Source organism: Peromyscus maniculatus, chromosome 2, assembly GCF_049852395.1.
Source record: "Peromyscus maniculatus bairdii isolate BWxNUB_F1_BW_parent chromosome 2, HU_Pman_BW_mat_3.1, whole genome shotgun sequence".
Taxonomy (NCBI): domain Eukaryota; kingdom Metazoa; phylum Chordata; class Mammalia; order Rodentia; family Cricetidae; genus Peromyscus; species Peromyscus maniculatus.
Window position 1 is genome coordinate 127,014,107 of NC_134853.1, and position 27,570 is coordinate 127,041,676.

The 27,570-nt window shown below is 40.1% G+C and overlaps 1 protein-coding gene across 3 annotated transcripts in view; it reads left to right on the forward strand.

Moving 5' to 3' along the window:
• The window catches only part of Usp24 (ubiquitin specific peptidase 24), a 141,763-nt gene that overhangs the window by 41,267 nt on the left and 72,926 nt on the right, over positions 1-27,570 (forward strand). For 2 of the 3 annotated variants that reach the window (XM_076564639.1, XM_076564638.1), the window contains exons 6-22: positions 2,800-2,835; positions 3,521-3,586; positions 6,602-6,667; positions 9,879-9,953; positions 10,499-10,657; positions 11,646-11,760; positions 11,940-12,043; positions 13,961-14,068; positions 14,214-14,309; positions 14,399-14,560; positions 14,758-14,805; positions 16,407-16,466; positions 20,186-20,293; positions 20,935-21,084; positions 22,232-22,363; positions 23,130-23,241; positions 27,428-27,504. In XM_076564639.1, coding sequence (XP_076420754.1) covers positions 2,800-2,835; positions 3,521-3,586; positions 6,602-6,667; positions 9,879-9,953; positions 10,499-10,657; positions 11,646-11,760; positions 11,940-12,043; positions 13,961-14,068; positions 14,214-14,309; positions 14,399-14,560; positions 14,758-14,805; positions 16,407-16,466; positions 20,186-20,293; positions 20,935-21,084; positions 22,232-22,363; positions 23,130-23,241; positions 27,428-27,504 — 1,674 coding nt within the window. The remainder of the gene's footprint in view (positions 1-2,799; positions 2,836-3,520; positions 3,587-6,601; positions 6,668-9,878; positions 9,954-10,498; positions 10,658-11,645; positions 11,761-11,939; positions 12,044-13,960; positions 14,069-14,213; positions 14,310-14,398; positions 14,561-14,757; positions 14,806-16,406; positions 16,467-20,185; positions 20,294-20,934; positions 21,085-22,231; positions 22,364-23,129; positions 23,242-27,427; positions 27,505-27,570) is intronic. The other variant, XM_006987206.4, reaches the window with a different exon arrangement.

Sequence of the window (27,570 nt, forward strand, 5' to 3'; positions counted from 1 at the left end):
GTTTCCCCCAACTTTTAATTCCTATCCTGTTATCTTTAGTGTACAATCTCCTAGTCATTTCCTGACTTTTTTTAAACCTATAAAAGAGGTAGCTCACTTGTAAAATATGCTTTAGTTGGGTCCATTAGTGATTGACTTTGTTATTAATGGCCTGAACCTTTATTTCACACTTCTTAATATTTTCATTGGCCTTTAAATTCTGGGCTGATAGCTATTTTTGTCAGAATAATAAATTAGCATTGCAGTGGCTTTGACTGGGCCAGTCAAGAAATTGGCTGCTAGTTGGATTCTTAATGAGCTTCTTTCCTCGCTGGCTTCATTTTTAGACTCTTCTTCCTTGATGCTTCTCTTTTTAACTCTCACGAGGCTGATCAAGATATTCTTAGTTGGGTAGTTGTGGTGCACGCCTTTAATCCCAGAACTAGAGAGGCAGAGACAGGCAGATGTGTGTGAGTTCGAGGCCAGCCTGGTCTACAGATCCAGTTCCAGGACAACCAGGGTTGCACAGAGAAACCCTGTCTACAAACAAACAAACAATTTGGTTAATACCTTGTGTGCATGCACACACACGAGGGGAGGTGTGTGTAGATAGGGGTTAGGTATGTGGTACATGTGTTCATGTGGATTTGCACACAAGCAGGTCTTTGTGCACATGTGTGTGTGTGTGTGTGTGTGTGTGTAGGCCAGAGGTTGATGTCATGGTTGCTCTCCATGTTGTTGAGATAGCAAGCCCCTTACCGACTGAGTCCTTTAATGCCCTCTTGTGCTTAATATTTTGTATCAGTTCTGGCACTTTTCAGCCATTATCTTTTAGTGAATTACTTTTTCTCTATCAGTCTTTTTTCTTGTGGGACTTGGATTAGATACGTTAGATTGTCTCATTCTGTCTTCCATGTCACTTCATCTTTTCCATTGTTGTCTCTTTGTGCTTTATTTGTGATTTTTTTTCTTGTATCTATAGTTCAGTTTCCTTTTTTCTATTTGTATTTAGTTTTCTATTTAACATGCTGGTTTAAATCTTTAACTTCGTCATATATGTGTATTTTGTTTGTTTTGGTTTTGAGACAGGGTCTCCTATAGTCCAGGCTGGCCTCGTGCTCCTGACCTTCGTGCCTCCACTTCCCAACAGTTGGGATTTCAGGGATTACTTACCACATTATTGGGTCCTTCACTGCCACCCAGCTTTGATCCAGGCCTTCCTCTCTTGCTGCTATACTTTCTGTAAAGAATGTCCTCTTCTCGCTGTTATAAATGTCACCTTAGTGATGATAACTTCAGTTCATCTTTGTGACTCAAACTCTTCTTGGAGCACACCTGAGTAAGGAGTTGGCCACCTCCTCTTAGTTGTCACACGGTTCTCAAGAGTCACGTGCTTCCAGAGGTCTTGCTGATGCCTACCCAGCCTCTTCTTTACCTCTGAGTAAGTAACATCACTATCTGTCTCAGTGCTCAAGCTAAACCAGAGTCATCAAAACCATCCTGTCTTCTTAGTCCTTGTGTTCAAACCATAAATGGATTCTTTGATTTCTACCCAGTCTTGCCTCCAGACTCTTGTCTTCTGCAGCTGTTCTGCTCCACACCCCCCTGTCCTAGTTAGTCTTCTGATTGGTTAGTCTGTCCTAGTTAGTCTTCTGACTGGTTGTCTGGACGCTTCCCAGTCTTCCATTCTTTCATGCCATTGCATTCTCTGCAGAGCTGCAAATGACTGTCCAGACTGTAAAACCCACACTACCCTTTCTTGAAACGCTTGCTTGCTGTCCTGGCCTTTACTTCCGTATGCCGTTTCTCCCGGGCCGCTCTCCACAGCCCCCGTCACCCGGGCCGCTCTCCACAGCTCAGCACATGCAGCCTGGGAGAGATTTCTCGTAGTGTTTTACACAGTGGACTCTGCCTTCTCCAAATGGTCTTGGCTGTTTCTGCACGGACTATCCTTTATTGTGTCGTACAGGTCTTTCAGGAACTCCACTCCTCATAGACAAACCTCCTTCTAGTCTTTAAAGGACCCTTTGCCTTTTGTTTTATAGGATGGATTATCATAATTTGAATTGCTTGTATATGTGGTGATTTTCTGGTTTTTAACTGCTGAAATAGGAGCTCTGTCAAGTGGGTGTGACATCCCTTCCTGTCTAAACCTAAGACCCAAGGGCCTAGAAAACGAAAAGAGAGAAGAGAAGGGAGAGGAAGGAAAGAGCTTGTTTAAGGGAATTAATGATAAAACTGGGACTGAACTTTAATCTCGGAATTCTAGATGTCTACCTTTTAGGTAATAATTTTTAATTTCTACGATAAAATTTTCATCCATATGTGGTGATGTACTCTTGACATCCCCAACACCCGGGAGGTAGAAGCAGGAGAGTAAGGAATTTAAAGCTAGTCTCAGTTGCCTAGCAAATTCAAGGGCAATCTGAGCTACCTGAGACCCTGTTTTGGAAAACCACAATAAATAAAATAAACTTTCTTAGAGAATTTAACTTGAGTTATTCTATTCCTGGAGAACTTAACAAATACCAGCTGCTCCCAAATGCATGAATGCTCCTCATGTGACAATCTCATGAAGGTCTAGATTTGTTGCTTCAAAAATATGTCAGAGACTTTGAAAATCTAAATTTACATGCTTCAAAAATTGTATACAATAATGTCAAAGACTTATATTAAGAAATATTTGGGAAAGGCTTTTGAAGTATGTTCCAAATTTTAATGCTTTTTCTTCATATTTCCCATTTAGGAAATAAAAAATGTGAAGATTAATAATGAGGAAACTTATATTACCATATTAATTTTGGCCTTATTTTCTCGCAGGAACCTCATGGATGGGTTGTGGACTTGGTAAATAAGGTATACACTTTTATTATCACTTTGTTTTTGAGATACTATTCCCATTTTCTAGTGTGATTTCTGGTAGTTGGGTATTTTAAACATGTATTAATTATTTTTCTGTTGCTGTGATGAAATACCATGACCCAGAGCAGTGTAGAGAAGAGTTAATTTTGGGTGGGTCACAGTTGAGGGCAGAGTCCATGAGGCTGGGAAGGCATAGCGGCAGGAGGCAGAAGTGGGAAGCTGGCTGATCACATCCTGGGCACACACAGGAGCCAGTGAGCAAGAGCAGGAAGTGGGATGAGGCTGCAAACCCTCAAAGCCTGCTTCCAGTGATATACTTTCTCTACAAGGCTGTACTTCCTAAAGGTTTCATGGCCTCTTCCAACAGTGCCACCAACTGAGGACCAAGTGTTTAAATGTATGAACTTATGAGGGACATTTCTCATTCAAACCACCACAGAAAGAACGTTTCACTGAGGAGGAATGTTGTATGGGTCCTTCTCTGTTTGTGTATGTGATACCAAGTTTTGGGTTAGCACATCTCCTACAGTATACCTTAGGAACATTAGAATTGCATTCCTAGTGTTCCAAGAGCAATCTCACAGAGCATAGTGGTAAAGTAAAATATTAGCCTTAATTCTTTGCTTAAATTATTGCTGTGGAGCATTTCTAAATATATACATGCCTATTTTCTTTTCAGTTTGGAGAATTAGGTGGATTTGCAGCAATCCAAGCCAAACTCCATTCAGAAGATATAGAACTTGGGGTGAGTTAAACCACGGGCTCTGCTCAGTGCGCAGATACACTTTATTTGAGTTGGTATACAGCTAGGGGACATGGTCTGAATACAGCGAGTTAAATATTAAAGTTAATCAGGCTGGGGAGAAGCTGTCGTTCGTTACAGTGCTTATGCAAGCATAAGAACCTGAGTTTGGTCCCAGCCCCCACATAAAAAGCCAGGCACGATACACATGCTTGTAATAACAGCACAATGAGACAGACAGGCAGATCACTGGGACATGCTGCTCACCATAATCGGCTCTATGCAGAAATGATGTGCTGAAATACCACCCCAACGTGTGAAAAATTGGGCAGTTCCTGTGAGACAATGACTAATCAGCTTCCCTGGTCCCTCTTTGGAAGAAGGAAAATGTTAATCAGGAAGAGAAACTGGTGGTGTGGTAATAGGGACTGACCTTGCTGCCACACGCTGGGAAGCCTCCTGTCCCTATCTCGAGAGTTGCTTAGGCTGTTGATTGGCATTTGATCCCTACCGAGTATATGAAGTATGTTGAAAATGGCTTTTTGACATGAAAGATAATAGTGATTTGAAAAAGAAAAGAAAGAAAAATGCCTTGAGAGAAAGTTTTGTCTAGTGTATTTGTTTCTCACAAACTGACTGTGTAGGCATTGGGTGATGTTAGAAATTAACTTCGTTTCTCAAGAGTGTTGAAAAGGGTCAAGAATTCTCTAGCCTTTAATAACAAAGAACACCCCCAAATTTCTACCCTACCTGGATGAACATTGGAGAAGGGTACACACACACAGGATTGAAGGCTTATTCTCTATTGATATTAAATGTTTGGAGTTAAAATCTTCCCTTAGGTCAGACCATTTTCGAAAATACTCTTCCTGGCAGCAGTGGTTGTGGGGGAGGGGGCTGTACATTGAGGAGATAGTGCACTCGGCTCTCATTTTCAAAATCAGTATAATTAAAGTTTCTTGATAAGTGCCTGATTTCTGACCAATTAAGGTGGCCGTGTCCCAGAATAAATTTAGGCCATATGATAAGACTGTTTAAGTCATATTTTTTTTAACTTGAAAAATAATGGGAAAAACAATCACATTCCCACCAGTTAAAAACCACCTGCACTGGAAAATGAAACTGGTCTATCCTATACATCCATCTACGCCCTGTGTTCCTGTCCCACTCTCCCTTCTTCTTCCTCTCCCTTTCTCTAAGAGGAGTTGTTGTCAGGCTGTGCCCAGTAGTACATTTTCACTGTCGTATTAGAGACCACTCATGTTCTCAGGGACTCCAGGTTACTTGGACGAAGACTGAACCCTGTTGCACTTGCTTGGTACTGTTGTTAGATCGTTTGTTAGTTTTTACTGCTACAGAAAATGTTCTTTATGTGTGTGTGTCTTCATGTACACATGTTTGTAAAGAATCAATTCTTAATGACTATACATTTTAGAATTGCAGTTGACTGCTAAATCTCCTTCCACAAAGCTATACCACCAGGCTATACTCACACAAACCCATTTTTTAGTATGACTGATAATGCTAAATATTTTTTAGCCTGTGATTTTCTAATATAATTAACAAAAATGGTATTTTGCTGTTTAGTTTGCAGTACTCTGCTACTGTGTGACTAGAGCATTTCTCTATAGGATTACTGTCTATTTGCATTTCATCTGTAAATTGACTTTTTAGATCTCAAGTAGTCATCTTTAACTTTTAGGAAGTCTTTTAATAGTGAACAAATTTTGTGTGAATGTACATGAATCTGTATGGGAAGGTGTGTGGCACGTGTGTGGAGGTCAGAAGAGAGCTTGATAACTGTTCTTTCCTTCCACCATGTGGGTCTGGAGGATAAGACTCAGGTTGTCAGCTTTGGCAGCAGGGACCTTTACTTCCAAGCCTCCTTGCCAGCCTTATTTGTATTTGTGATATCAGAAATTACAAAATTCTACATAATCATACTTTTCCTTAACGGCTTCAAAGTTTTTCAGACTTGCTTAGGGAACATTGTCCCACTTCAAGGTTATAATTTTTTATGCTTTTATAATTTTTAAAATTTGGCTCTTGCCGGGCAGTGGTGGCATACACCTTTAATCCCAGCGCTCCGGAGGCAGAACCAGGTGGATCTCTGTGAGTTCAAGGCCAGTCTGGGCTTCCAAGTGAGTTCCAGGAAAGGCGCAAAGCTACACAGAGAAACCCTGTCTCGAAAAACCAAAAAAAAAAGAAAAAAGAAAAAAACTTGTCTCTTGGTTTACTCAGTTTGTTTTTATATATTGTATGACAAGGATCCAGTACTTTTCTTTCCAATAAATGACCAGTTGAACAAGCTCCTCTGACTAACTCTTTGCTTGATTACCATTGGCACTTCTGGTTTTGTCTTATCTCCAAGGCCTATGAGTGTGCTTTGTTCCTAGACACCTCTTGCCTTCTTCGTTCACTGCGGTGCACGCTCTTTAATTACTGGCCGGGCTCCATTGCCCACTGTCACTGTTCTCTAAAATCTGTCTTATTTGATAGTTTTCACTCGTCTTTATAATCAGCATGTCAGGAAAAAAAGTCACTGAGGCCATGTGTGGAATAGCATTAAATATGTAGGTCAGTGAACAGAGAATTGACATTTTTATAATTGATGTTTCCCACCCAGGAACACAATGTTTCCCTCATTTATTTGGGCTTTCTTTCATGTATTTTACTAACTTTTTTCCCCTCAAATAAGCTTTAACTTTTTGGGGGTGGGGGGTTAGAGGATATTTTACTTCCTCCTCAAATATTCTCTCCTTTTCAAAATAAAATGTTTCAATATTCATCATTATAAACTTTAGAATCATTTCATTCGGTGCTTCAGGGTGGTTTTGTTGACATTCTAATTTAAAAGTCTATATTAATCTAAGTGTATTGTCTTTCTGTCCAGAAACTTAGTTTATCTAATCATTACTTCATGACTTGACCAAGTCACCATTTACATTTTTCTCAGCTTAATTTTAAAAGGTGAAACGCTCCCTCACATCTCACTGTGGTCTTCACTGTCTTCCCCAGGCCGTCTCAGCGCTGGTACAGCCCTTAGGGGTGTGCGCAGAGTACCTCAACTCCTCCGTGGTACAGGTAGGATTACACCATTTTATGTCGCTGCCAAGACGTGACAAATACTGGCTTTTTTATTACTAGATTGTTCAGAGTGGTGCTTAATACAGAATAACTTCTGGTTTTCAAAATGGCTGCACTTTTAGTGAAAATACTGTTAGAAAAGTAACAGTTTTCTAAGTATAGAGAGCCCTCTAACATTGGGGCTTTTTTAAAAGATTGATTTTTATCAAATAGTATTTCTTGGTATTGTTGTTTATCTTTTCTATAAAGAAGAATTGTGTATCCCTGTCTTCTTCACAGAATACTTTCAGGGCTTGTTGCCTTATGGGTTCTACTTGATCAGTTTGGACCATCAAGTGGGCATGCTTACTGCCTAGTCTCTCTCTTCTGAATAGTAGCTTGGCAGCATGTCATGTCTGACTTCCTTCCTTTGAGAATTACAAGTCATCAAGTCTAAAGTAGTCAAAGCTGTGAGTGTTTAGTTTTGTGTGTGTACGTGTAGGTGTACAAACACTGCCGTCTTTGTGTGTGTGCCTGTAGGTGTACAAACACTGCCATCTTTGTGTGTGTACGTGTAGGTGTACAAACACTGCCGTCTTTGTGTGTGTGCCTGTAGGTGTACAAACACTGCCATCTTTGTGTGTGTACGTGTAGGTATACAAACACTTCCGTCTTTGTGTGTGTGCCTGTAGGTGTACAAACACTGCCATCTTTGTGTGTGTGCGTGTAGGTGTACAAACACTGCCGTCTTTGTGTGTGTGCCTGTAGGTGTACAAACACTGCCGTCTTTGTGTGTGTGCCTGTAGGTGTACAAACACTGCCGTCTTTGTGTGTGTCCCTATAGGTGTACAAACACTGCCATCTTTGTGTGTGTGCCTGTAGGTGTACAAACACTGCCATCTTTGTGTGTGTGCCTGTAGGTGTACAAACACTGCCATCTTTGTGTGTGTGCCTGTAGGTGTACAAACACTGCCGTCTTTGTGTGTGTCCCTATAGGTGTACAAACACTGCCGTGGAGGCCAAGGAGTCAACACCAGCTTTCTTCCTCCTGCTCTCTACCTCTCTTTGTTTGTTTGTTTGTTTGTCTGTCTGTCTGTTGACTAGAGACAGGGTCACTCACAGAACCTGTAGCTCACTGACTGGCTGTCTAGCTGGCCAGTGAGCTCCAGGATCTTTCCGTCTCCGGGCATTGGGATTGCAGGCATACACTGCCACTTTAAAGAGGGGTAGGGGTCCTGAAGATCTGAACCCAGATCCTTATAATTGTACAGCAAGCCCAGCACTCATTGGCGCACCATTCTTGTCCCTTGAATATTCAGTTTTCTAAATGCTGAAGGCCTGTTACACTTTCTGGTTTCTCTCTGTTTCAGTTAATAAGTTATCAAACAATGTCTTATCAGAATACTTCCATTTTTAATTTTATTTGTAAGTAAGTCTGTGAAAGCTTACATAGATTGTTGAAATCATATCAAGCATAGTGTCCCTTGGGTACCCTGTTCCTTTTTGCAAGTATACCGTTTTGTTGGGGACAGTTTAACTGGAGTGATTCCATTTTCTCTAGTATGTGTGAGAAATTTCTGCCATTTCTAAATGTTAAGTGCTTTCTTTAAACATCAAAGTAGTATGTAAAAATTCTTAAGGAAACAAGGTAATGTTTAGATATTTTCTTAATTCTGTACATTAAGTTCTTTAGAAATGTCTAATGTTATCAGTTTATTAAACATATCAATATAAAGTTGTTTGCTATCCTTTAATTTTTGAGATGAAGTCTCATGTAGTACAGGCTAGCCTCAAACTTACCATGTAGTCCAGGATGACCTTGAACTCCTCATCTTCTTGCTTCCCCCTCCTGAGTGATAGGCTCACAGGTATATAACAGCACATCAAGTTTATTCAGTGCTGGGCTCAAACCTAGGGCTTCACGCTTCCTTGGCAGGCACTCTACCAACTGAGCTGCATTCCAGCTCTACTCAGTAACTTAGTAGCTGAAACACTAAGACACGAAAAACAAATTCATTTGAGTTTTTGAAACGATTGTTAATTATAATTAATAATAACTTAATTAACTTAATGAATCAAACTCAGGGCTAGATTTTAAATGTATGTATTCCGTGGAAGAAAATTCAACATAAATACTCAAAATGCTAATTAGTTGAGTTCTTGAGAAGTTATAGATTGTGTGTACATACGCGCACATATATGAACAGAGTACACTCAGAAAAAAGTAACAACTGGAAGATACAGCTGCTATCATCTTTAGTTCTGCTGTTTAGACCTAAATTCAGTCATCTCTACACACTCCGTGGTACAAGTCAGCTGGCATAGATTGCCTCCATGACTTGCTCCTTTGTGTGACTTTAGAAGACTCTGCTCTGTTCCCCCTCCTGTAGAATGGTGACAGTAGCAGCACCTATCTCAGAGTGGCCTGGCACAAGCTGACAAGAATCCTGACTCACAGCCCATAGCCTCCCTGTACCATTGGCATCTGTGTGCAGGAAGAAAGTCTATCTGGGTTATTGTCTGATGTCATTTTCATGCACTGGCCATGTATTCTTGCCTCTGACAGCCAAATACTGTTTTTCTTATCTTTTTTTTTTTTTTTTTTAATTTTCTTATTTCATTGGAAGGGTCAGTTTACCTCTAGCTAATATTTTACTGTTTCTCATAAAGCAATTTAGAGTTAAATACATGATTGTGTTCCTATTCTGGAGCAGTGTGTCATGTATCTCATTCATAACAAAATTAGTCTGTATGTAGCATGTTTTTCATAGTCTGTGCTTATTTGTATCCATGTTTAAAAGTCAGATATAAAAGATTTATTTTGTTAGAAAAGCAGTCATACCAGGCCTGGGAGTCAGAGGCAGGCAGATTTTTAAGTTACAAACCAGACTAGTTCCAGGTCAGCCAGGTCTATCTACATAGTGAGACCCTGTCTCAAACAAACAAACAAGAAGGTAGCTATACCTATTGCTGTTTTAAAAGGGCAGTCATGTATCTTGCATTGTTCTTCAGCTAGCTCTTAGAAGATGTGGTGAGAGGAACTGGCTCCTATTAATAACATTGAAGAAACAGTTGAGGGCACTTGGGATGGTCAGCTAGTTAGTGGTGAGGCTGGTGGCTAGAAATGACACCTGTCACTGTGCCCTCTCCTTTGTGAATGACAGGGAAGGAAGTAGCTGCTTGAGCGCAAATCCGGGAGTTCTTTTTAACTAGTGTTTTCTGTTTACAGCCTATGCTGGACCCAGTCATCCTTACCACAATTCAGGATGTTCGGAGTGTGGAGGAGAAGGACCTCAAAGACAAGGTAATTACTCCTTCGCCAGGTAGAGCCTATGCTCGTTAGTCCATGCTAGCCAAGCCAAGTCTTGGCAAGTTCCCGTGCCATTGCTTTCTGGATCCTGATGACATACTGTCCACATCAGATTAACTTGAAGTTCCCTGACCCCATCCCAAAAAAGCTATTTTCAAAACAACTGAGGATAGTGTTATCTCAGTAACTAGAATATTCTAGTATTCTCATGAGTGAGTGATACCATTCAGAGTTTTTTTAAACATGCTTTTGATGGTGTTATAATCAGAATAGATTGGAATAATACTGAATTTTTAGTGTATCTGAAGTAGTTTAGAGCAGTTTTAACACTGAGGAAGACTGTCCTACCTTAAATCCCTTCTATAACAATTTAACTTAACTTTTGCTTAGAAGCAAATGTAGTTAATGGTCATGTAAAATACGAGCTGTCCCCTGGCCACTGTTACCCTATACTGTGTGTGTTATGAGAATTAATATCAGGATGTTTTACAGTTTTTGTTTCTTTGTTTGTTTGTCTTTCTGTTTTTATTAAATGAAAGAGATTGGTTAGCATCCCTGAGCTCTTATCTGCCATTAAGTTACTTTGCATGCGTTTCCAACCGGATCTGGTGACGATTGTGGATGACCTTCGCCTTGACATCCTGCTGCGCATGCTGAAGTCACCACATTTCAGTGCTAAAATGAACTCCCTCAAAGAGGTAAGTTTGCACTTGTTTCAAGAAGACTTCACTCAGATGTGGCTAGATAGAAAGGTGGGTGGAGAAAGAAGAGTTTCTCTTGACCATGTAAGACAGAGATAACAATGGTACTATATGGGAATTGTCTGTTAGTAAGGTTATATTTGTAGTTTCAAGATTTGCTCTCTGAAAAGCTTTATGAAATTTCCTACAGTATCATCCTTAGACATTTACTAAGGGACAATTCTTTTTATTTCAGATATAACTTTATCTTTTAGCTGATGTTAGGACAAAAACGAAGTGACTAACACTAGCATGAGTCAAGACAAAATGTGAAAATACTTTTCCTCAGCTTCCTAAAGTTCACTTTAGATCTGCACAGTGTGATTGGGTTCAGTGACTGGCAGGTTAAGCCAGGACCGTTCGGCCATGATACCCGTTAGTTTTCCTTTAGTTTTGGGATTTTGGCCTCTAAGTCAAATCAGCTCGTCCTGGACCATTTTAAGTCAAAAGAAGAATTTACTGAAAGAAGACTGAGCTATTTCACATATGTGAAGAGTTGAATAATCAGACCATGAACTTGGGCAAAGACGTGTGAACAAGTACAATTTGACCAGGCCATCTGTCCTGTGGATGTCCACATCCACAGCATGGACAGTTTACAAGCTGAGTCACCGGAAGTGCCCGTCTCCAGAGAGGGACTGCTGCCTCTTTCTTCTCACTTACAAAATGTGGAGGGCAGTTGTGCTTGCAGTTTGGGTTAGAGCCTCGTCAGCAAGCCAGTCATGGGTGGTCTAAGGGGTGTGAAGAGCTGAGAGTGATTCCATGTTCTTTTGAAAGAGTCATTACCATTAGGAGTCTGTTAGCTTTGAAGAAGTAAATTGGTTTTGAAGTATTCTGTTTAACTATCAAAATGCACTAGATACGTCTGTAAAAATGACTGTACATGTATGAGAGAAGATTTTGATTATATGTATTTGATTCAGTTGTGCAAATGCTGTCATTTTAGGTAACCAAACTAATAGAAGACAGTACCTTATCCAAGTCTGTGAAGAATGCTATAGATACAGACCGATTGCTGGACTGGCTAGTTGAAAACTCCGTTCTGTCAATTGCACTGGAAGGTAAGTTGCTTTTGAAAAAAAAATTACTTGACATGTAAATGGTTTTTATTTTTAAAAGGTGCAAAAATTTTGTTTCTTTTTATTAGCCTTTAAATAATCTTATGAAGTTATTATTGCTTTGAGTTAATAGAATCATTATTCACTATATTTGGTTTCTCCTCTGATGTTTCCTCCATTAGGCAACATAGACCAAGCACAATACTGTGACCGCATAAAGGGAATTATTGAACTCTTGGGCAGTAAATTGTCATTAGATGAACTCACTAAAATTTGGAAGATACAAGTAAGTTGAGCAGAATTATTTTTGCCTTTTTCTGATAAGTTTGTACCATAGGAAAAGAGGTAGGATGGTGAGGGGGCTGGGAAATGGGACCTCGTCTGATTTTAACTAGAAGACCTATACTTAATCTGGTTTGCAGTTGATTAAGATTGCATATATATATAAGGGTTAAGTTCGTGTTGGACTTAAAATTGCAACCCTCTGCCTGAGTTTCCTGAATGTTGGGATTATAGCTGTGTTTTATCATGCACAGCTTGTATTCCTTCTGAAATTTCCCGTTAATTTATTCTTTTCTACTTTGCCTTTTCCCCCCTCAAGCCTTAATCTTTTGCCCTTTTCTCACCACAAAAGCTTTCACTAGTCAGTTTCACCCACTCCTATGGCTTTAATTACATTTGTTTGTTGCTGACTATGAATCATTCCTCTAATTCGGACCGAGCAGTGCAGCATATGTATGTGGCTCGCCTAATTACTAAACCATAGTGAAATCTGGTGCTTTTCTTAACTGTGTCCACCTAATCTGTATCAGTCAAAATCTGGTCAGAAACAAACTGTGCTAGGCATTTTAGACACATGGAATTTACCCTTTGGACACATGGAATTGTTTACAAAGCAGGTATGCACATGGTACAAAGGCACACATACAGACAAAACACCCATAAAATAAAGTTGTTGTTGTTTTTTTAATTTAAAACAACAACAACAAAAAAAACCAATAACAAAAATGGTGTTGCTAAGGTGGAAGAATGGTGGGAGGAACGGATAGAAAGCGGAGCATCAAGTCCACGGAGGGTACCTGCTTTGGGAGGGGCCTACAGGTGCTGAGGCTGGGAAGGGCCACTCCCGTTAGTACTGCCGGAACCCTGCTGCCTCACCAGCCCGACACTCATTCTCTGAGCCCGAACCCAGAGTACTCCTTCCTTCCTTCCTTCCTTCCTTCCTTCCTTCCTTCCTTCCTTCCTTCCTTCCTTCCTTCCTTCCTTCCTTCCTCCCTCCCTCCCTCCCTCCCTTCCTCCCTTCCTTCTACCTTCTCCTCTCCCAGTACTCCAGTACTCTAATACTCACTGGCAGAGTATTAGAGGAGCTAGCCGACAGAGGACTGTGGGGATACAATCAGCTGATTGGCTTCCCAGCATTACCAAGCAGACTGCAGTTAGGGATGGGATTAAAGAAAAGCAGTCCTAGGTCCCTAGTTGGGTACTCTCACATAATGTTGTTTTCTGAGTGTGCATTTTGAATCCACATGAGGTTGAAGATTAGGAGTGTGTGTATGTGTGTGTGTGTTCATACATTTCTACTACATTTGATGAACAACTGTATATGCATAGTGGATATGGGGAAAGTTAACTGAATCTACAACTATTCTGCCTTTCAAGGTAAATAGTGAGGCATGACTGTCCCGTGACTGAGATTATAGAGAGTGCCAGTCATCCACAGTAGGTTCTACAGCGCTGTGCAGAGATTTACTGCCCATAAGGTCAATAAGTATTAGTTGAAGTAACAAAGAGTGTGTTATCGACATTTAAAATGGGGTTGATAATACTCTCAACCCTGATCACCATCTGTGAAAACACTGAAAATGTATTTGCCTTGTAATTTATTCAGTTCAAAATAAATCAATATAAATTTTTTGTTGAAAATATTTTATTCTCTTCCTAAAATAAATGTCAGAGATCTTGATTCTTGTGCTTTTTTACATGTGAAAGCCAGTACTGCTGGGATTTGAAATGCATTCAGCTGATAGCCATTAGTAATAGTTGCTTCACATAATCCTGCCAGGGTTGTCATGGAAGTGAATGCCAATGAGACTCAAGTCTAATTCATTTTTGTTACGCGTCGCTTGTATAGACTGTCAGGAAGAAGACTTAGGTTTGCCAAGTCCCAGGACTTAACTTGCTCCCGATGTCTCCTTTCTTCCAGTCAGGACAGTCATCTACGGTAATTGAGAACATTCACACTATTATTGCTGCAGCAGCTGTGAAGTTTAACGCAGATCAGCTTAATCACTTGTTTGTTCTCATTCAGAAGGTAAGAGTGAAACTCTAGCCCGTCCCCAGTAGCTGTGACGACATGTACTTCTCTTACCTTATTCTTAGCTCACATTTTAAGTGTTTGCTAATTTCACCAGCCTGACCGTGACCCCACCCTGTGTCCTGTCTGTTCTCTTGTGCAGAGCTGGGAGATCGAGAGTGACAGGGTAAGACAGAAGCTGTTGAGTCTGATTGGACGAATCGGCCGGGAAGCTCGATTTGAGGCCACTTCTGGAAAGGCAGGAAATCAAATGGATTTCTGTACCTACAAATGCTTACAACAGTCTTACATGCTTATGAGTGGCTCATCATAATGGTGCTATTGCAGGTGTTAGACGTTCTCTGGGAACTGGCTCACCTTCCAACCTTGCCCAGTAGCCTTATTCAGCAAGCCCTGGAGGAGCACTTGACAATCCTGAGCGATGCCTACGCAGTGAAGGAAGCAATCAAGAGGAGCTACATCATCAAGTGCATAGAAGACATTAAAAGGGTTGGTTCTGGCTTTCCTCTAATTTTGTTATCAGAGTAATAATGTTGTCTGAGTGATTAGAGCCAAGAGATTTTCCTCCTCTATTATGTAAACTAAGAGGAATGCCCTGTTTGGAAGCTGTTACTTTAGAGTCCAAATTTGGGCTGTAGGTTTTGTTTTTACCAAGTCACTTACGTTTCTCTTAAATGAATTTTCAGCCTGGAGAATGGTCAGGTTTGGAAAAAAACAAGAAAGATGGATTCAAGGTAAGTATTTGCATATGGAATCAACTAAGGTATTCTAATTTTATAATTACCTTCAATAAATTATATCATACTTCTAAAATATTTAGGGTTTATTAGACTAATAATATACAGATGTGATCTTTATGAGCTGGGCTTTATTTAGAAGTTGGTAGCTGTTTACCCTTAAAAGGAAAAAATTAGAGTTCTATTGAAAAAGTAATTTTTATAACTCTTAGGGAATTGTATAATTTTCAGCTTTATTTTCCTTTGAAGTTAGATCTAAAGTATATAGAATTTTTAAAGTACATTGAATTCTAAGTAAATTCTGTCCCCATGTTTCTCCTGTAAGGGAAAAATGAGTATTTGTGGATAGAAGAGAAAGAAGGGGAAGGTGCATGTAATGCTGGCTTTAGGTATTTGCCACACCTACACATGCATAAGCCTTTGTTCTCCTAAAGCCCTGATCCAGAATGGGCAGCACTCCAGCTAGCCCAGCCTTAAAGCCCAGGCAGTGACAGGAACGATTTTGGTTTTGGAGTTTGGTATTAATAACATAGAAATGTTTCTGGTAAAAATAGATAGAGGCTTGGTATTTCATCAGCCAAACTTTTCCCTGGTTTCCATTGGTATTTCTTCAAAGGAGCTGGGATACTGCTGGCTTTCATCTGTATATCCACAGACACATAACTCTTGCTAACAAGCTTTGGCAATTACTGAGCTTTTGTGCACTTCAGTTAATCTGGCTATAAAGTTTAGGTGGGGGTATAAGAATGTGGTGTTTCATATTTCTGATGCTGAAATTTGATCCCTGGAATTTTCTGCATGAGATCTAGCTTTAGTGATTTTAAAAAGCATTCACAAACCAGAGCCAGTAACGCTGGGGTTAAAAGGAATGACGAATGTTTAATTCAACAGCCTTGCTTGCTTTCTACTCAGATGGAATTTAAATTTTCTAGTTCCCTCAGCTCAGTGACTCAGACAATTTAGCACTCTCTCTTCTTATGATTGACTAATTTTCATTGCGTTATTGAAATGTCTATCCTTCAATAGTATCAGTAAACGAAAAGGGGCCTCTAGGAAATGCTCTTTTCTTCTAGGCAACAGACATTTTTTCTTTATAGACATGCAGGTCGAAGCTGAAGGGACGTCTCCTCTCCTCCAGGGAAATAGCTCCTAAATCCAGAGCCTCCTTTGGCCCTTTGTTCTCCTTGTCCCAGCTGAGCACCACAGCTCTCCTAGGCAGCTGCGTCCCTGCGTCGTCTTCACTGCTTCTCTTGCAGTCACTCGTTCATGTCTGTTGCTACATGTAGAGCAAGACAGTAGCGGAAGGAAGGGGACTCTCTGGCCATTTGGTGAGAGTCGAAAGGAATCCTCTTCCTTTTTACTCCCCTCCCCCCACTGCTCCCAGAGAGGAAATCCTAGTGCACCATTGATTGCTCTTTCCAAGGAACAATAGCTTACATTTTATGTAGCACTTGCCAGTTGGCTAAGTGCTTCCCAGATACTCGAAGTACACGTTACTGAAGGGGGGCAGTGGGAAGATCAAAGCCCCCTGGCAGGGGAGTGAAGTATTTACTGCACTAAAGGTGTTTTTCTATGCTATGCCCTTTCCTGCCAGGCAGCAAGGTGGGCTGACTGGGGATTATGTCTCCCTGCCAGGCTACACAGAAACTAAGCGAAGGGTAAGACAAGCTCACCCACCTCTTACTCCCCTCCTGCCCTCAGCTACCTCTTCTCCCCAACTGGTTCCCCTTCCTGCTGCTTTTCACACTCCAAGTTCCCAAGTTCCACTGTCCTGTTGAGAAACTCTGACCTTTATCTCTGTAGACTCTGCCAAGGCACCCTCAGCTCCCTCGGTCCTCTTTCTTTGCTTTGCTTCCACTGTCCATCCCCAACCCTTTGTCTCTTATTTCACTTCTTATTTCCTTCAGGTAAAAGATTTCAATGTTCTCATCCAAAAAAATCATTACTAGACCCAAGTCAAATTATGTTTACTCCAGTGGTGTGTTTGCACATTCCATAGGCCATCTTTAGGGCTCCTAAGAGCACCTGGCAGACTTCTGGTAAATATAGCAGCTCTCTTGCTCTTGCTCCCCTGCACCCTATGAAGAAGACACACAAAGCTGCATGTAACCAGGTTGAATAGCCCTGGTCTGAAGTACTTGGGACCTGTGGTATTTCCAATTTCAGAGCCTTTTGCATTTTAGAATATTTACATAAACTTTACTGGTTGAACATCCCAAATTCAAAATAAGAAAAGTTTTGAACATAATATTTAGCACTCAAAAAAGCTGTCAGTTGTAGAATTCAGATTTTTGGATTCAGGACAGTCGACCATTTGTTAGGGAGTTGCCTCTGTTTGCCAAATTATAGTAAAGCTAGCAAGATGTCCTCAGTGCAGGTAGTCTCACTGTGGTGCAGTTAGTGGAGGAGAAAAGTCTTCTTAAAGACTTTCTTCCTGTACCAAAAAATTTTACTTTGTTTCTAGATAAAAACTAAAACTGAAAAAGCAAAACAGATGAGAAGTGGGGGATGTTCAGCCCTAAGAAGAGAGAACTCAAAGAATATGAATGGTTTCTTTAGGCCCTTAGAGGGTAAAAATGAAGAAACGGGGTGCACTTAGTTTTGTGTCTTCCGAGATACTGCATAGAGACGTGTTTAGTTGTGAGAAGTCAATGGCCATTCCAGTGAAAAGTGTCTGAACAGAAGGAGAGTAGAAACAGAGGTTTGCAGCTTCCTCTGATGGCACTGTAATTGGACAACACACTGAATTTAGTGAAATTATCAGATATATTCAGTTTATTTTCAACCATTCTTAGCAATCAGAAGAGAGTACTTTTCAATTTTTCTTATAACTTCACAATATAATAGCTTAGATAACAGTGATTAACATTTTTTCCTGATTGCTAACCTTCAGAGAGACTATCTCAGCAATGAGTCTTAAAGTCCAATTTATATGATTTTTCTTTTAATTTTATTGTATAAAGAGTAACATTCAAAGTATAATTTCCTTTAACTATAATATACCTAATTAGTCATACTGTATTTTTTAATGTTTCTACTTATTGCTAAAGAATTTGTGTATGTATTTTATTATTATTATTATTATTATTATTATTATTGTAATCCTTTTGGAAGGTGTTGGTTCAAAATTAAGCCTCACAGTTTTGATCATTGTCTTTTACAGTCTTGTTTGAGCAAAAAGCTTTCTGGCTAACTTCAGAAGTAGTTGGCCTTTAATACATACCTTATTTCTATGATTTGAAGATGCCAGAGATTGCAGCCTGCATTACAGAGTTACGAAATTTGTAGAGAACAAAAACAGAAACTAACTTTTGGGTTGAAATTTAGCCCAGTTAGTACAGTGCTTATTTAGCATGAACAAGATTCAGGGTCACATCCCTAGCACCCCACAAGCCAAGTGTGATGACACATGCTTGTAATCCTAGCACTCAAGAAACAGAGGCAGGAGAAGCAGACTTTCAAGATCATCCTCAACTACACAGTTAGTTTGAGGCCAACATGTACCTGAGACTCTGCCCCAACCCCAAGAAAAGTACGTTTACCAGCCATTGTTTAGACTCATAGCCAGAGGTTAAATGTAAGCTTGTTTTTGTTTTATCAAATATGTGTAATTTCAGCTTAAAACACTAACAATCATTATCTGTAGTAGTGTTCTGAACCACTCTGAAATCTTTGGTACTGGGGATACTAGGAATTAAGTCTGGGCCTTGACATGTAGGCAAGTATGTTACATCCCAGTAGTCCTTGGGGCATACTGAAGCATGTGGAGTTTTATGTGCTTATCTTTCAGAAAGTGACTTTTTCTTTGAGTGATGAATAGTACAGGTTGAGCAGCTTCTTGTGAATTAGGGTGCAGCTTAAGGCAGAGAGGCACCAGTGCTGAGTGGTAGAGCCCTGAGCAAGGGAAGGATCTGCATGCCAGCTTTTGGCTTTGAAAATGACTTGAATTGTTTTGAGTTACAACAGGCGAGTTAATGTTATGTCATGATATAATGTTTCTGATAACATTTAAACAATAAACTAGTAACCCAAATTGAGGTTTAAAGACCATCCTTGTTTGGTACTGCCTATAATAAATAACAGCTCAATTCAGATAACAGGTAGATGAACAAATGCCTTTTGTGTGTAGGTAAGTTTGTATATAAAAGCTATGGACAGTTACAAAAGCTTACACTTAATGCTTAGTGGCTGGTAAGTGTCTTTTGAGTAGTATCAATTTGAGAAATGTTAAAGGTCATAGAAATGTGTCTTAGAATCCAGGAAATATGGTATTTGGTCATTATTGGCTTATTTGGCTCATATATTTGAGATGAGAAAAAAGTATGATTTGGCAGTAGCTTGCACACAGTAACCTATAGTAGCAGATGTGTTTCTTTAAAAGACGACAATACTTTCTTTCAACTAGGATCTTCATTTTGCAGAAAGATTTGATAAAATTACTTCAAAAATTTCAGCCTCTTAAATGAATACTAAGGCTTTAGTTGATGTTTTGGCTAATAATCAATCAGTTGATTAATAGCATTTAGTCTGATACTTAGCAATTTTATTACGAGATTTTATAGTTCAAAAGATGCTATTGATTAAAAGCCAATTCTCTTTAAGGAGAATTGCATGCACATCAGGTGTCTTTGATCTGCAGCACAAAGATCTGATTGTCATACCAATTTCAGAAATAATATATTTCAAGTGCTTTGAAATTAAAGTGTAGTCTCAGTAAAATGTTTATAATATTTAATAAAAATAGTAATGGGGTTGGATGGAGGAAGGGAAGTACTAAGAATTGAACCCAGGACATCACACATGCTAAACACGGGCTCTACCTCTGAGCTTCTCCCAAGCCCCTTAATTAAAGCAGAATTACCTTTTATGAAGTTATCTTAAGTAGAAATGTAAACAGATTTTATTTTCTTTACTACTTAACTCATTGTCAGTATCTTGATCAGATCATTGATACCTTAATCACATAATTAAAGAAAGCCATATTCTTAGTCTATTTTCCTTGCTAGTCAGTTCAATGTTAAGCCTTGCCATCAATTTACTTTACTGAGTGAACATGTCTTGGCAGCTCTGTGCTACTTAATCTGTCCTCTGAAGTTGCTAATTCCTTGTCGTCTGTATTTTGCTGATGTCCCCCTGTACATTTGCTGTCATTTCACATCACTCCTGTTTGCAGTTCTTGGCCTTAGGAAATTGCATGCAGAATAAGAAGTCGAAGACTGAATTATGATTGCATGGAGATAAGCTAAAAATAAGTAACATGAAAAGGAAACAGTAGAATGTGCAACAAGGAAATAATTGACTTGGAAATTTTTTATAGCTAATAGCTGACTGCCATTTACTTCTAAACTTAATTAATATAACTTCTTTTTAACCCTAGTCATCTCAACTTAATAATCCGCAGTTTGTGTGGGTGGTCCCCGCTTTGCGTCAGCTTCATGAAATCACTCGTTCATTTATAAAACAGACCTATCAAAAGCAAGACAAGGTAGGAGCATACTTCTTACTTTTTGTTCTCATGTGCATAGCCTTTTGTAATAATTGTAATAAGCAAACCTGGCTAAGGTTGTTGCATTGATAGCATCTCACTGACATGTTTATTAATGTCACTGATTCTTATCATTTGGAACTCTTAAATTTCAATCACTCTACTTTCATGTCTGAGGAGGTTTTTCTTTTGTCCTAACCCTTCTCTTTGATTGCTTAATTTATTAAGATAACTAGACAAGCTTTTAAAAAAAAAAATAATGATAACTCCAAAATTTGAAAAGATTCCTGACTATTTTACAAAAAGATTACTTTGTCTAAGAGCTGGGTAGACCTTTCTCAATGTCAAAGATTTGGGGGTTAGATCCAGGAAAGCACATAAGTGCAGTAGCTCTCTTCAAGGATTCATTTCTCTTTTAGATGCAAAATAATAGCAATGTCTTAGTTCCCTGGGAGGAGGGTACTTATTAATAAGGGTAATAAGAAATCAATACCCAATAAAATACCAGATTGATTTGTCAACTGTCATGGGACGTCTCCTGTTTGCTTTCATCTGGGACTACATTGTAAAATAAAAGCTATATTAAGCTGACCAAATGACTACAGTCTCACGCCACTTTCATTGTTGTTGTTTTTGTTAAGAGCATTATTCAAGACCTGAAGAAAAATTTTGAAATAGTCAAGTTGGTTACAGGAAGTTTACTAGCTTGTCATCGACTTGCAGCAGCTGTGGCTGGGCCCGGAGGCCTGACTGGCTTGACACTGGTGGACGGCCGCTACACTTACCGGGAGGTACAGGCACTGGGCTTTTGTTGGGTGGTTTTCAGCATTCGTTGAACTTTTTCTATTTGAACTATAAAAGAAATATTTGTTGGGTACAGCTGTAAAAGGGTACTGTGAGCTATCTTTGTAATGAGGGAACAGTTTTGAATCTTAGCTATAATTTCATTAGATTTACTAATTTGTGTTTTTGCTTACATGGTATATGCGTAACACAAGTGGACCTGGCACTCATAGAGGTCAGAAGAGAGCATCAGATTCCCTGGAACTGAAGTAACAGGTGGTTGTGAGCCACCATGTGGGTGCTGGGAATTGAACCCCAGTCCTCTGCAAGAGCAGTCAGTGCTCTTAACCACTGTGCCATCCCTCCAGTACTTAGCTGTAATTTCAAATTGAAGTTTAAAAAAATAGTATTTGTTAGCTCTGTAGACCATGCATTTTGATTTTAGATCAATTGATTGCTAGTGATGTTTTTAAAATCTTAGCTGGGTATAGTGCCTCACATACCAGTAATCCAGGATTCCAGAGACCAGTGGTTCTCAAGCTTTCTAATGCTAGGATCCCCATGTTGTGGTGACACCCCCAACCATAAAATTATGTTGTTGTTACTTCATAACTGTCATTTTGCTGCTCTTACGAATGATAGTGTAAATGTCTGATGTGCAGCAGGGTATTGATATGTGACCCCTGTGAAAGGGTCATTCACCCCTCCCCCAAGCGGTTGTGGTTCACAGGTTGAGAACTGTTGCTGTAGGCTGAGACAGGAGGATTTTTGTGAACTCATGCCATGGGCTGTAGATTGACTTGTAAGCTATGCTGGAATTCAGAGTAAGACCTTGTCTCATACAAAACAAAACAACAACAAAAAACTACCAGAAACAACACCTTACTTCACCACTTGTAGGCATGGTGGTTCCTTTTGAGATTACTGACATTGAATTTGATTTACATCTAAAATCAACTGACTTTGTAATTAATTTGAGGTTGCTTCTGCTGCATTGTACTATTGGCTGATAAGTCCACTTCTCACCTTTACTTTATCATAAATTCCATGAGAAGTGTTGGGTGTCAACCTGTTTTGTGAAGTTTTATCATAATGTTTCCAATGGGATAACTAGTTGCATTATTGCTTTTTTTTTTTTTTTTTTTTTTTTTTCAGTATTTAGAGGCACATCTGAAATTTCTAGCATTTTTCTTACAAGAAGCTACACTGTATCTGGGGTGGAACCGAGCCAAAGAAATCTGGGAGTGCCTTGTGACTGGCCAGGATGTCTGCGAGTTAGATCGAGAGGTTTGTAAGATGGCGCCGAAATGGGGCACTTTGCTGTGTGTCTCTTCTTGTTCATGTTTTGGATCCTCTGTTTGTGTTGTTTCCATGAACATTAATGGCAGAGTAGGAACTGTAAGTACTAGGAATAAAATGTCCTAAAAGAAATCCATGATACATGTAAATGTGTGAGCTCTTTGATCATTTTGATTCAGTTCTGGGTCAAATACTAAAATCTACAAAATGAATATTGATGAAGAATTATGGGTATAATTTAGTTTTCTCCTTTCCTGTGAAACTGATTTTATTTATTTATAATAAATCAACTAATTTTAAATCACTACTAAACAACTTAGTTCCTCAAAATGATGTTGTATCCCCAGAAATGGTAACATGAGTCAAGAGCAGCTAAAACAAATGGAAACACTTATTTTGACGTTTGCAGTTGCTAACTGAGTCTGGGTTTCCTCTCAATTTACAGAGTAATAGTAACAACTTCATAGGCCTGCTGAAAGGACTGAGTTTGTGACGGTGCTTAGCACTGTGCCTGGCACACGCGAGGCTTGATTGCGTGCTGCTGGGAAAAGTGGGAGTGCACAGTCACCAGGAGAAAGACCTGCTAACCGTTCCCACTCGTCCAGAGTTCTAGACATTTCCGCTTTTGAGTGTAGTTTAGCAGTTACAGCAGTGTTAGGAGGGTTGAAAGTGGTCTCTTTCTTGTCTAGATGTGCTGTGGCTTGTGTGCAGTGGATTGTGGTTGGTCTTAGGGCCGTTCTGTCTTGATCCACAGATGTGCTTTGAGTGGTTTACAAAAGGGCAGCATGATCTCGAGAGTGACGTTCAGCAGCAGCTCTTCAAGGAGAAAATTCTGAAACTGGAGTCCTATGAGATCACCATGAATGGTAGGGAAAGCTTACAACTGTTTGTTTTAGATGTTTTTACAGTAAGAGATTTCATTCGTAAATTTAATCCTACTTCTCAGAGCCAGCTGAACAGTTTGGAATATCCTTGTGGAATTCTTTACATGCATATCCACATGGTACCTTACTGAGATTTAAAATTATATAGCCTAATAGATTAAATTGTCAAATTATTTTTCTGGTTTTCCTTAATAAATAAGATTCATTAGGTAAAAATATATCAAAGTATATAATGCTTTCTTTCAGTTGTTTCTTTTGGCTAAGTTATTTTATTGACATTCAGTTCATGTGCCATAAAACTCACTTTGTAAATATACAGTCAGCGACTTTTAGTCTGCACTCACTCATGCAGCCTTGACTTCTTTCTAACATATAAACATTGTCACCCCAAAGAAGAGCTCTGTGCTCATTGGCAGCCATTCTCGGGCCTTCCCTTGCCCAGCCTCTAACCTTTTTCCCCTTTGGATTGGCCAATCTGAACATTTGCTATATGTGAAATCATACATACGATTTGGGATCTTTTGTTTTCTGTTTTCTCTGATTGTGATTGAATTTAATGTTTTCAAGGCACACCCAGTTGTTGTATGTATTACTTTAGGAGGATAATATTTCACTGTAGATGTCCCATATTTTGTTAATGCATCATTCAATGAACATTTGTGGCTACCACTTTGAGCTATAAACATTCATGTAGCAGTTTTTGTGTTTTCATTCCTTTCTGTTATGAATTTTAGAGTCACGTTACCATGAAATCTAACCTTGAGCATCTGTCAAACTGTTTTTGCAAAGGGCTACACTATTTTATAATCCCACCAGCAATGTTCCAATTTTCTGCATTGCCAATACTTATTATCTGCCTTTTCAAAGATGTCCTGGTGGGTAGTGAGTTATGTCCTGTAGTTAAGACTTGCTGTTTCTTGATAACTAATGATACTGAGCTATCTATTTAGATTGGTTTTTGTCTATGTGTATAGGTTCTTTAGAGAAATGCCTAGTTGCACTTCCGACTAGATTTTGATTAGGTTGTTGTGATGTAAGGGCTCTTTATATACTCTAGGTATTAGCTCTTTAGCAGATACGTAGTTTATCAAAATCCCTATTTTGTATGCTGTGTTCTTTTCTTAATAGTGTCCTTTGAAGCACGAAAGTTTTAAATTTTGAAAAAGTCTACTTTACATGTATTTTCTTTTGCTGCTATGGTTTGTTGTTACTGCTTTAGTTTGTTTGGTTTTTTAGGACATGGTTTCATTATGTAGCCCTGGCTGGTCTGGAACTTGCTATGTAAGCCACTCCGGCCTTGAAACACCCTCCCCCCACCCCCCAGCCTGCCTCTGCCTCCTGAGTGCCAGGATTAAAGGTGTATGGTTTGCCTGTGCTTTCTTTTCCCAACAAATGAGCATTTATTTCTTTGTTAAATAGAATTATACTAATTATAGGTTTAGATAAAATTTTTCTACCTTTAGTTTCATATCATTGTTAATTTTAATTAAAAGTATTTAATAGTTGCTATATAGTACAAATAATAACATATTGTGATTGATGTACAGCAGTATGAAACCCCGAAGGATTTTACTTTTTTTTTAACATACGAACCACAGTTTCCCTTTCCTCCTCTCCTCCCGTTCCCTTCCCCCTCTTCCTTCCTTACCACCCCCCAATCCACTCCTCAGAAAAGGTAAGGCCTCCCATGGGAATCAACAAAGCATGGCATATCAAGTTGAGGCAGGGCCAAGCTCTTCTCCCCTGCATCAAGGCTGAGCAAGGCATCCACCTAGGGAGTAGGTTCCAAAAAGCTACCTTATGGACAGGGCCCCACAAACACACCAAACTACAGAACTGTCAACCACATGCTGAGGGCCTAGGTTGGTCCCTGCAGGCTCCCTAGCTGTTCATCTAGAGTCAGTGAGCTCCTACAAGCTCAGGTCAGCTGTTTCTGTGGGTTTCCTCATCATGATCTTGACCCTCCTCCCTCTCCTCAGCTGGACTCCCAGAGCTCGGCCCAGTGCTTGGCTTTGGATCTCTGCATCTGCTCCCATCAGTTACTGGATGAAGAGTCTATGATGGCAATTAGGGTAGTCACTAATCTGATTACAGGAGAAGGCTAGTTCAGGTACCCTCTTTATTATTGCTAGGAATCTTAGCTGGGGTCATCCTTGTGGATTCCTGGGAGTTTCCCTGGCATAAACAGATTGAGAAGGAAATCAGAGAAACAACATCCTTTGCAATAACCACAAATAATATAAAATATCTTGGGGTAACTAACCAAACAAGTGAAAGACCTGTATGACAAGAACTTTAAGTCTTTGAAGAAAGAAATTAAAATATCAGAAAATGGAAAGATCTTCCATACTCTTGGATAGGTAGGATTAACATAGTAAAAATGGCAATCTTACCAAAAGCAATCTACAGATTCAGTGCAATCCCCATCAAAATCCCAACACAATTCTTCACAGACCTTGAAAGAACAATACTCAACTTCATATGGAAAAACAAAAAACCCAAGATAGCTAAAATAATCCTGTACAATAAAGGACCTTCCAGAGGCATCACCGTCCCTGACTTCAAGCTCTACTATAGGGCTATAATAATAAAAACAGCTTGGTATTGGCATAAAAACAGACACGTGGATCAATGGAATTGAGTCGAAGACCCTGACATAAATCTACCTACCTGTGAACACCTGGTTTTGACAAAGTAACCAAAATTGTACAATGGAAAAAAGAAAGCATCCTCAACAAATGGTGCTGCCGTAACTGGATGTCACCATGTAGAAGATTGCAAACAGATCCACACCTATTGCTTTGCACAAAACTCAAGTCCAAGTGGATCAAAGACCTCAACATAAATCCAGTCACACTGAACCTGATAGAAGAGAAAGTGGAAGGTAGTCTTGAACACATTGGCACAGAAGACAACTTCCTAAATATAACACCTGTAGCACAGACACTAAGACCAACAATTAGTAAATGGGACCTCCTGAAACTGAAAAGCTTCTCTAAGGCAAAGGACACGGTCAATAAGACAAAATGGCAGCCTACAGAATGGGAAAAGATCTTCACCAATCCCACATCTGATAGAGAGCTGATCTCCAAATTATATAAAGAACTTAAGAAACTACACATCAGAACACCAAATAATCCAATTTAAAAATGAGGTCCCAAACTAAACGGAGAATTCTCAACAGAATAATCTCAAATGGCCGAAAGGCATTTAAGGAATTGCTCAACATCCTTAGTCATCAGGGAAATGCTTGTGCTTTTTTAAAGGTGTCTTTGATTTTTTGAGATGAGATCTGACTATGCTGCCCAGGCTGGCCTGGAGCTTCTGGGCTCAAGCAGTCTTCACACCTTTGCACCTTGGGTAGATGTGACTGCAGGCCTGCACCACACACAGCCTGCACCACACACAGCCTGCACCGCACAGCCTACACCAACACACACTGCCTGCACCACCACACACAGCCTGCACCACCACACACAGCCTGCACCACCACACAGCCTGCACCACCCAGAGCCTGCACCACACACAGCCTGCACCACACACAGCCTGCACCACACACAGCCTGCACCACCACACATAGCCTGCACCACACACAGCCTGCACCACCCAGAGCCTGCACCACCCAGAACCTGCACCACACACAGCCTGCACCACACACAGCCTGCACCACCGCACACAGCCTGCACCACACACAGCCTGCACAACCACACACAGCCTGCACCACACACAGCCTGCACCACCACACAGCCTGCACCCCACACAGCCTGCACCACCGCACACAGCCTGCACCACCGCACACAGCCTGCACCACCGCACACAGCCTGCACCACCACACACAGCCTGCACCACCACACACAGCCTGCACCACACAGCCTGCACCCCACACAGCCTGCACCCCACACAGCCTGCACCGCACAGCCTGCACCACCACACACAGCCTGCACCACCACACAGCCTGCACCACCACACAGCCTGCACCACACAGCCTGCACCACCACACAGCCTGCACCACCACACACAGCCTGAGCCACACACAGCCACTGCACTTTTGATACCTATTCAAGAAACCATTGCTAGGAGCGTTGTAGCCTTCACTTCTGATTCACTTTACTCTTCATCGATTGTCGTATCTGAGTGCATGGGTTTGACTGGCATTCTATAATTTTAGGTTTCAACTTATTTAAGACTTTTTTTGAAAATGTGAATCTCTGTGATCATCGATTGAAAAGACAAGGAGCTCAATTGGTATGTACCATACTTTGAATTATTTGATATAGCTTGATATTTAGGAAAAGAAAAAAGCCCATTTTC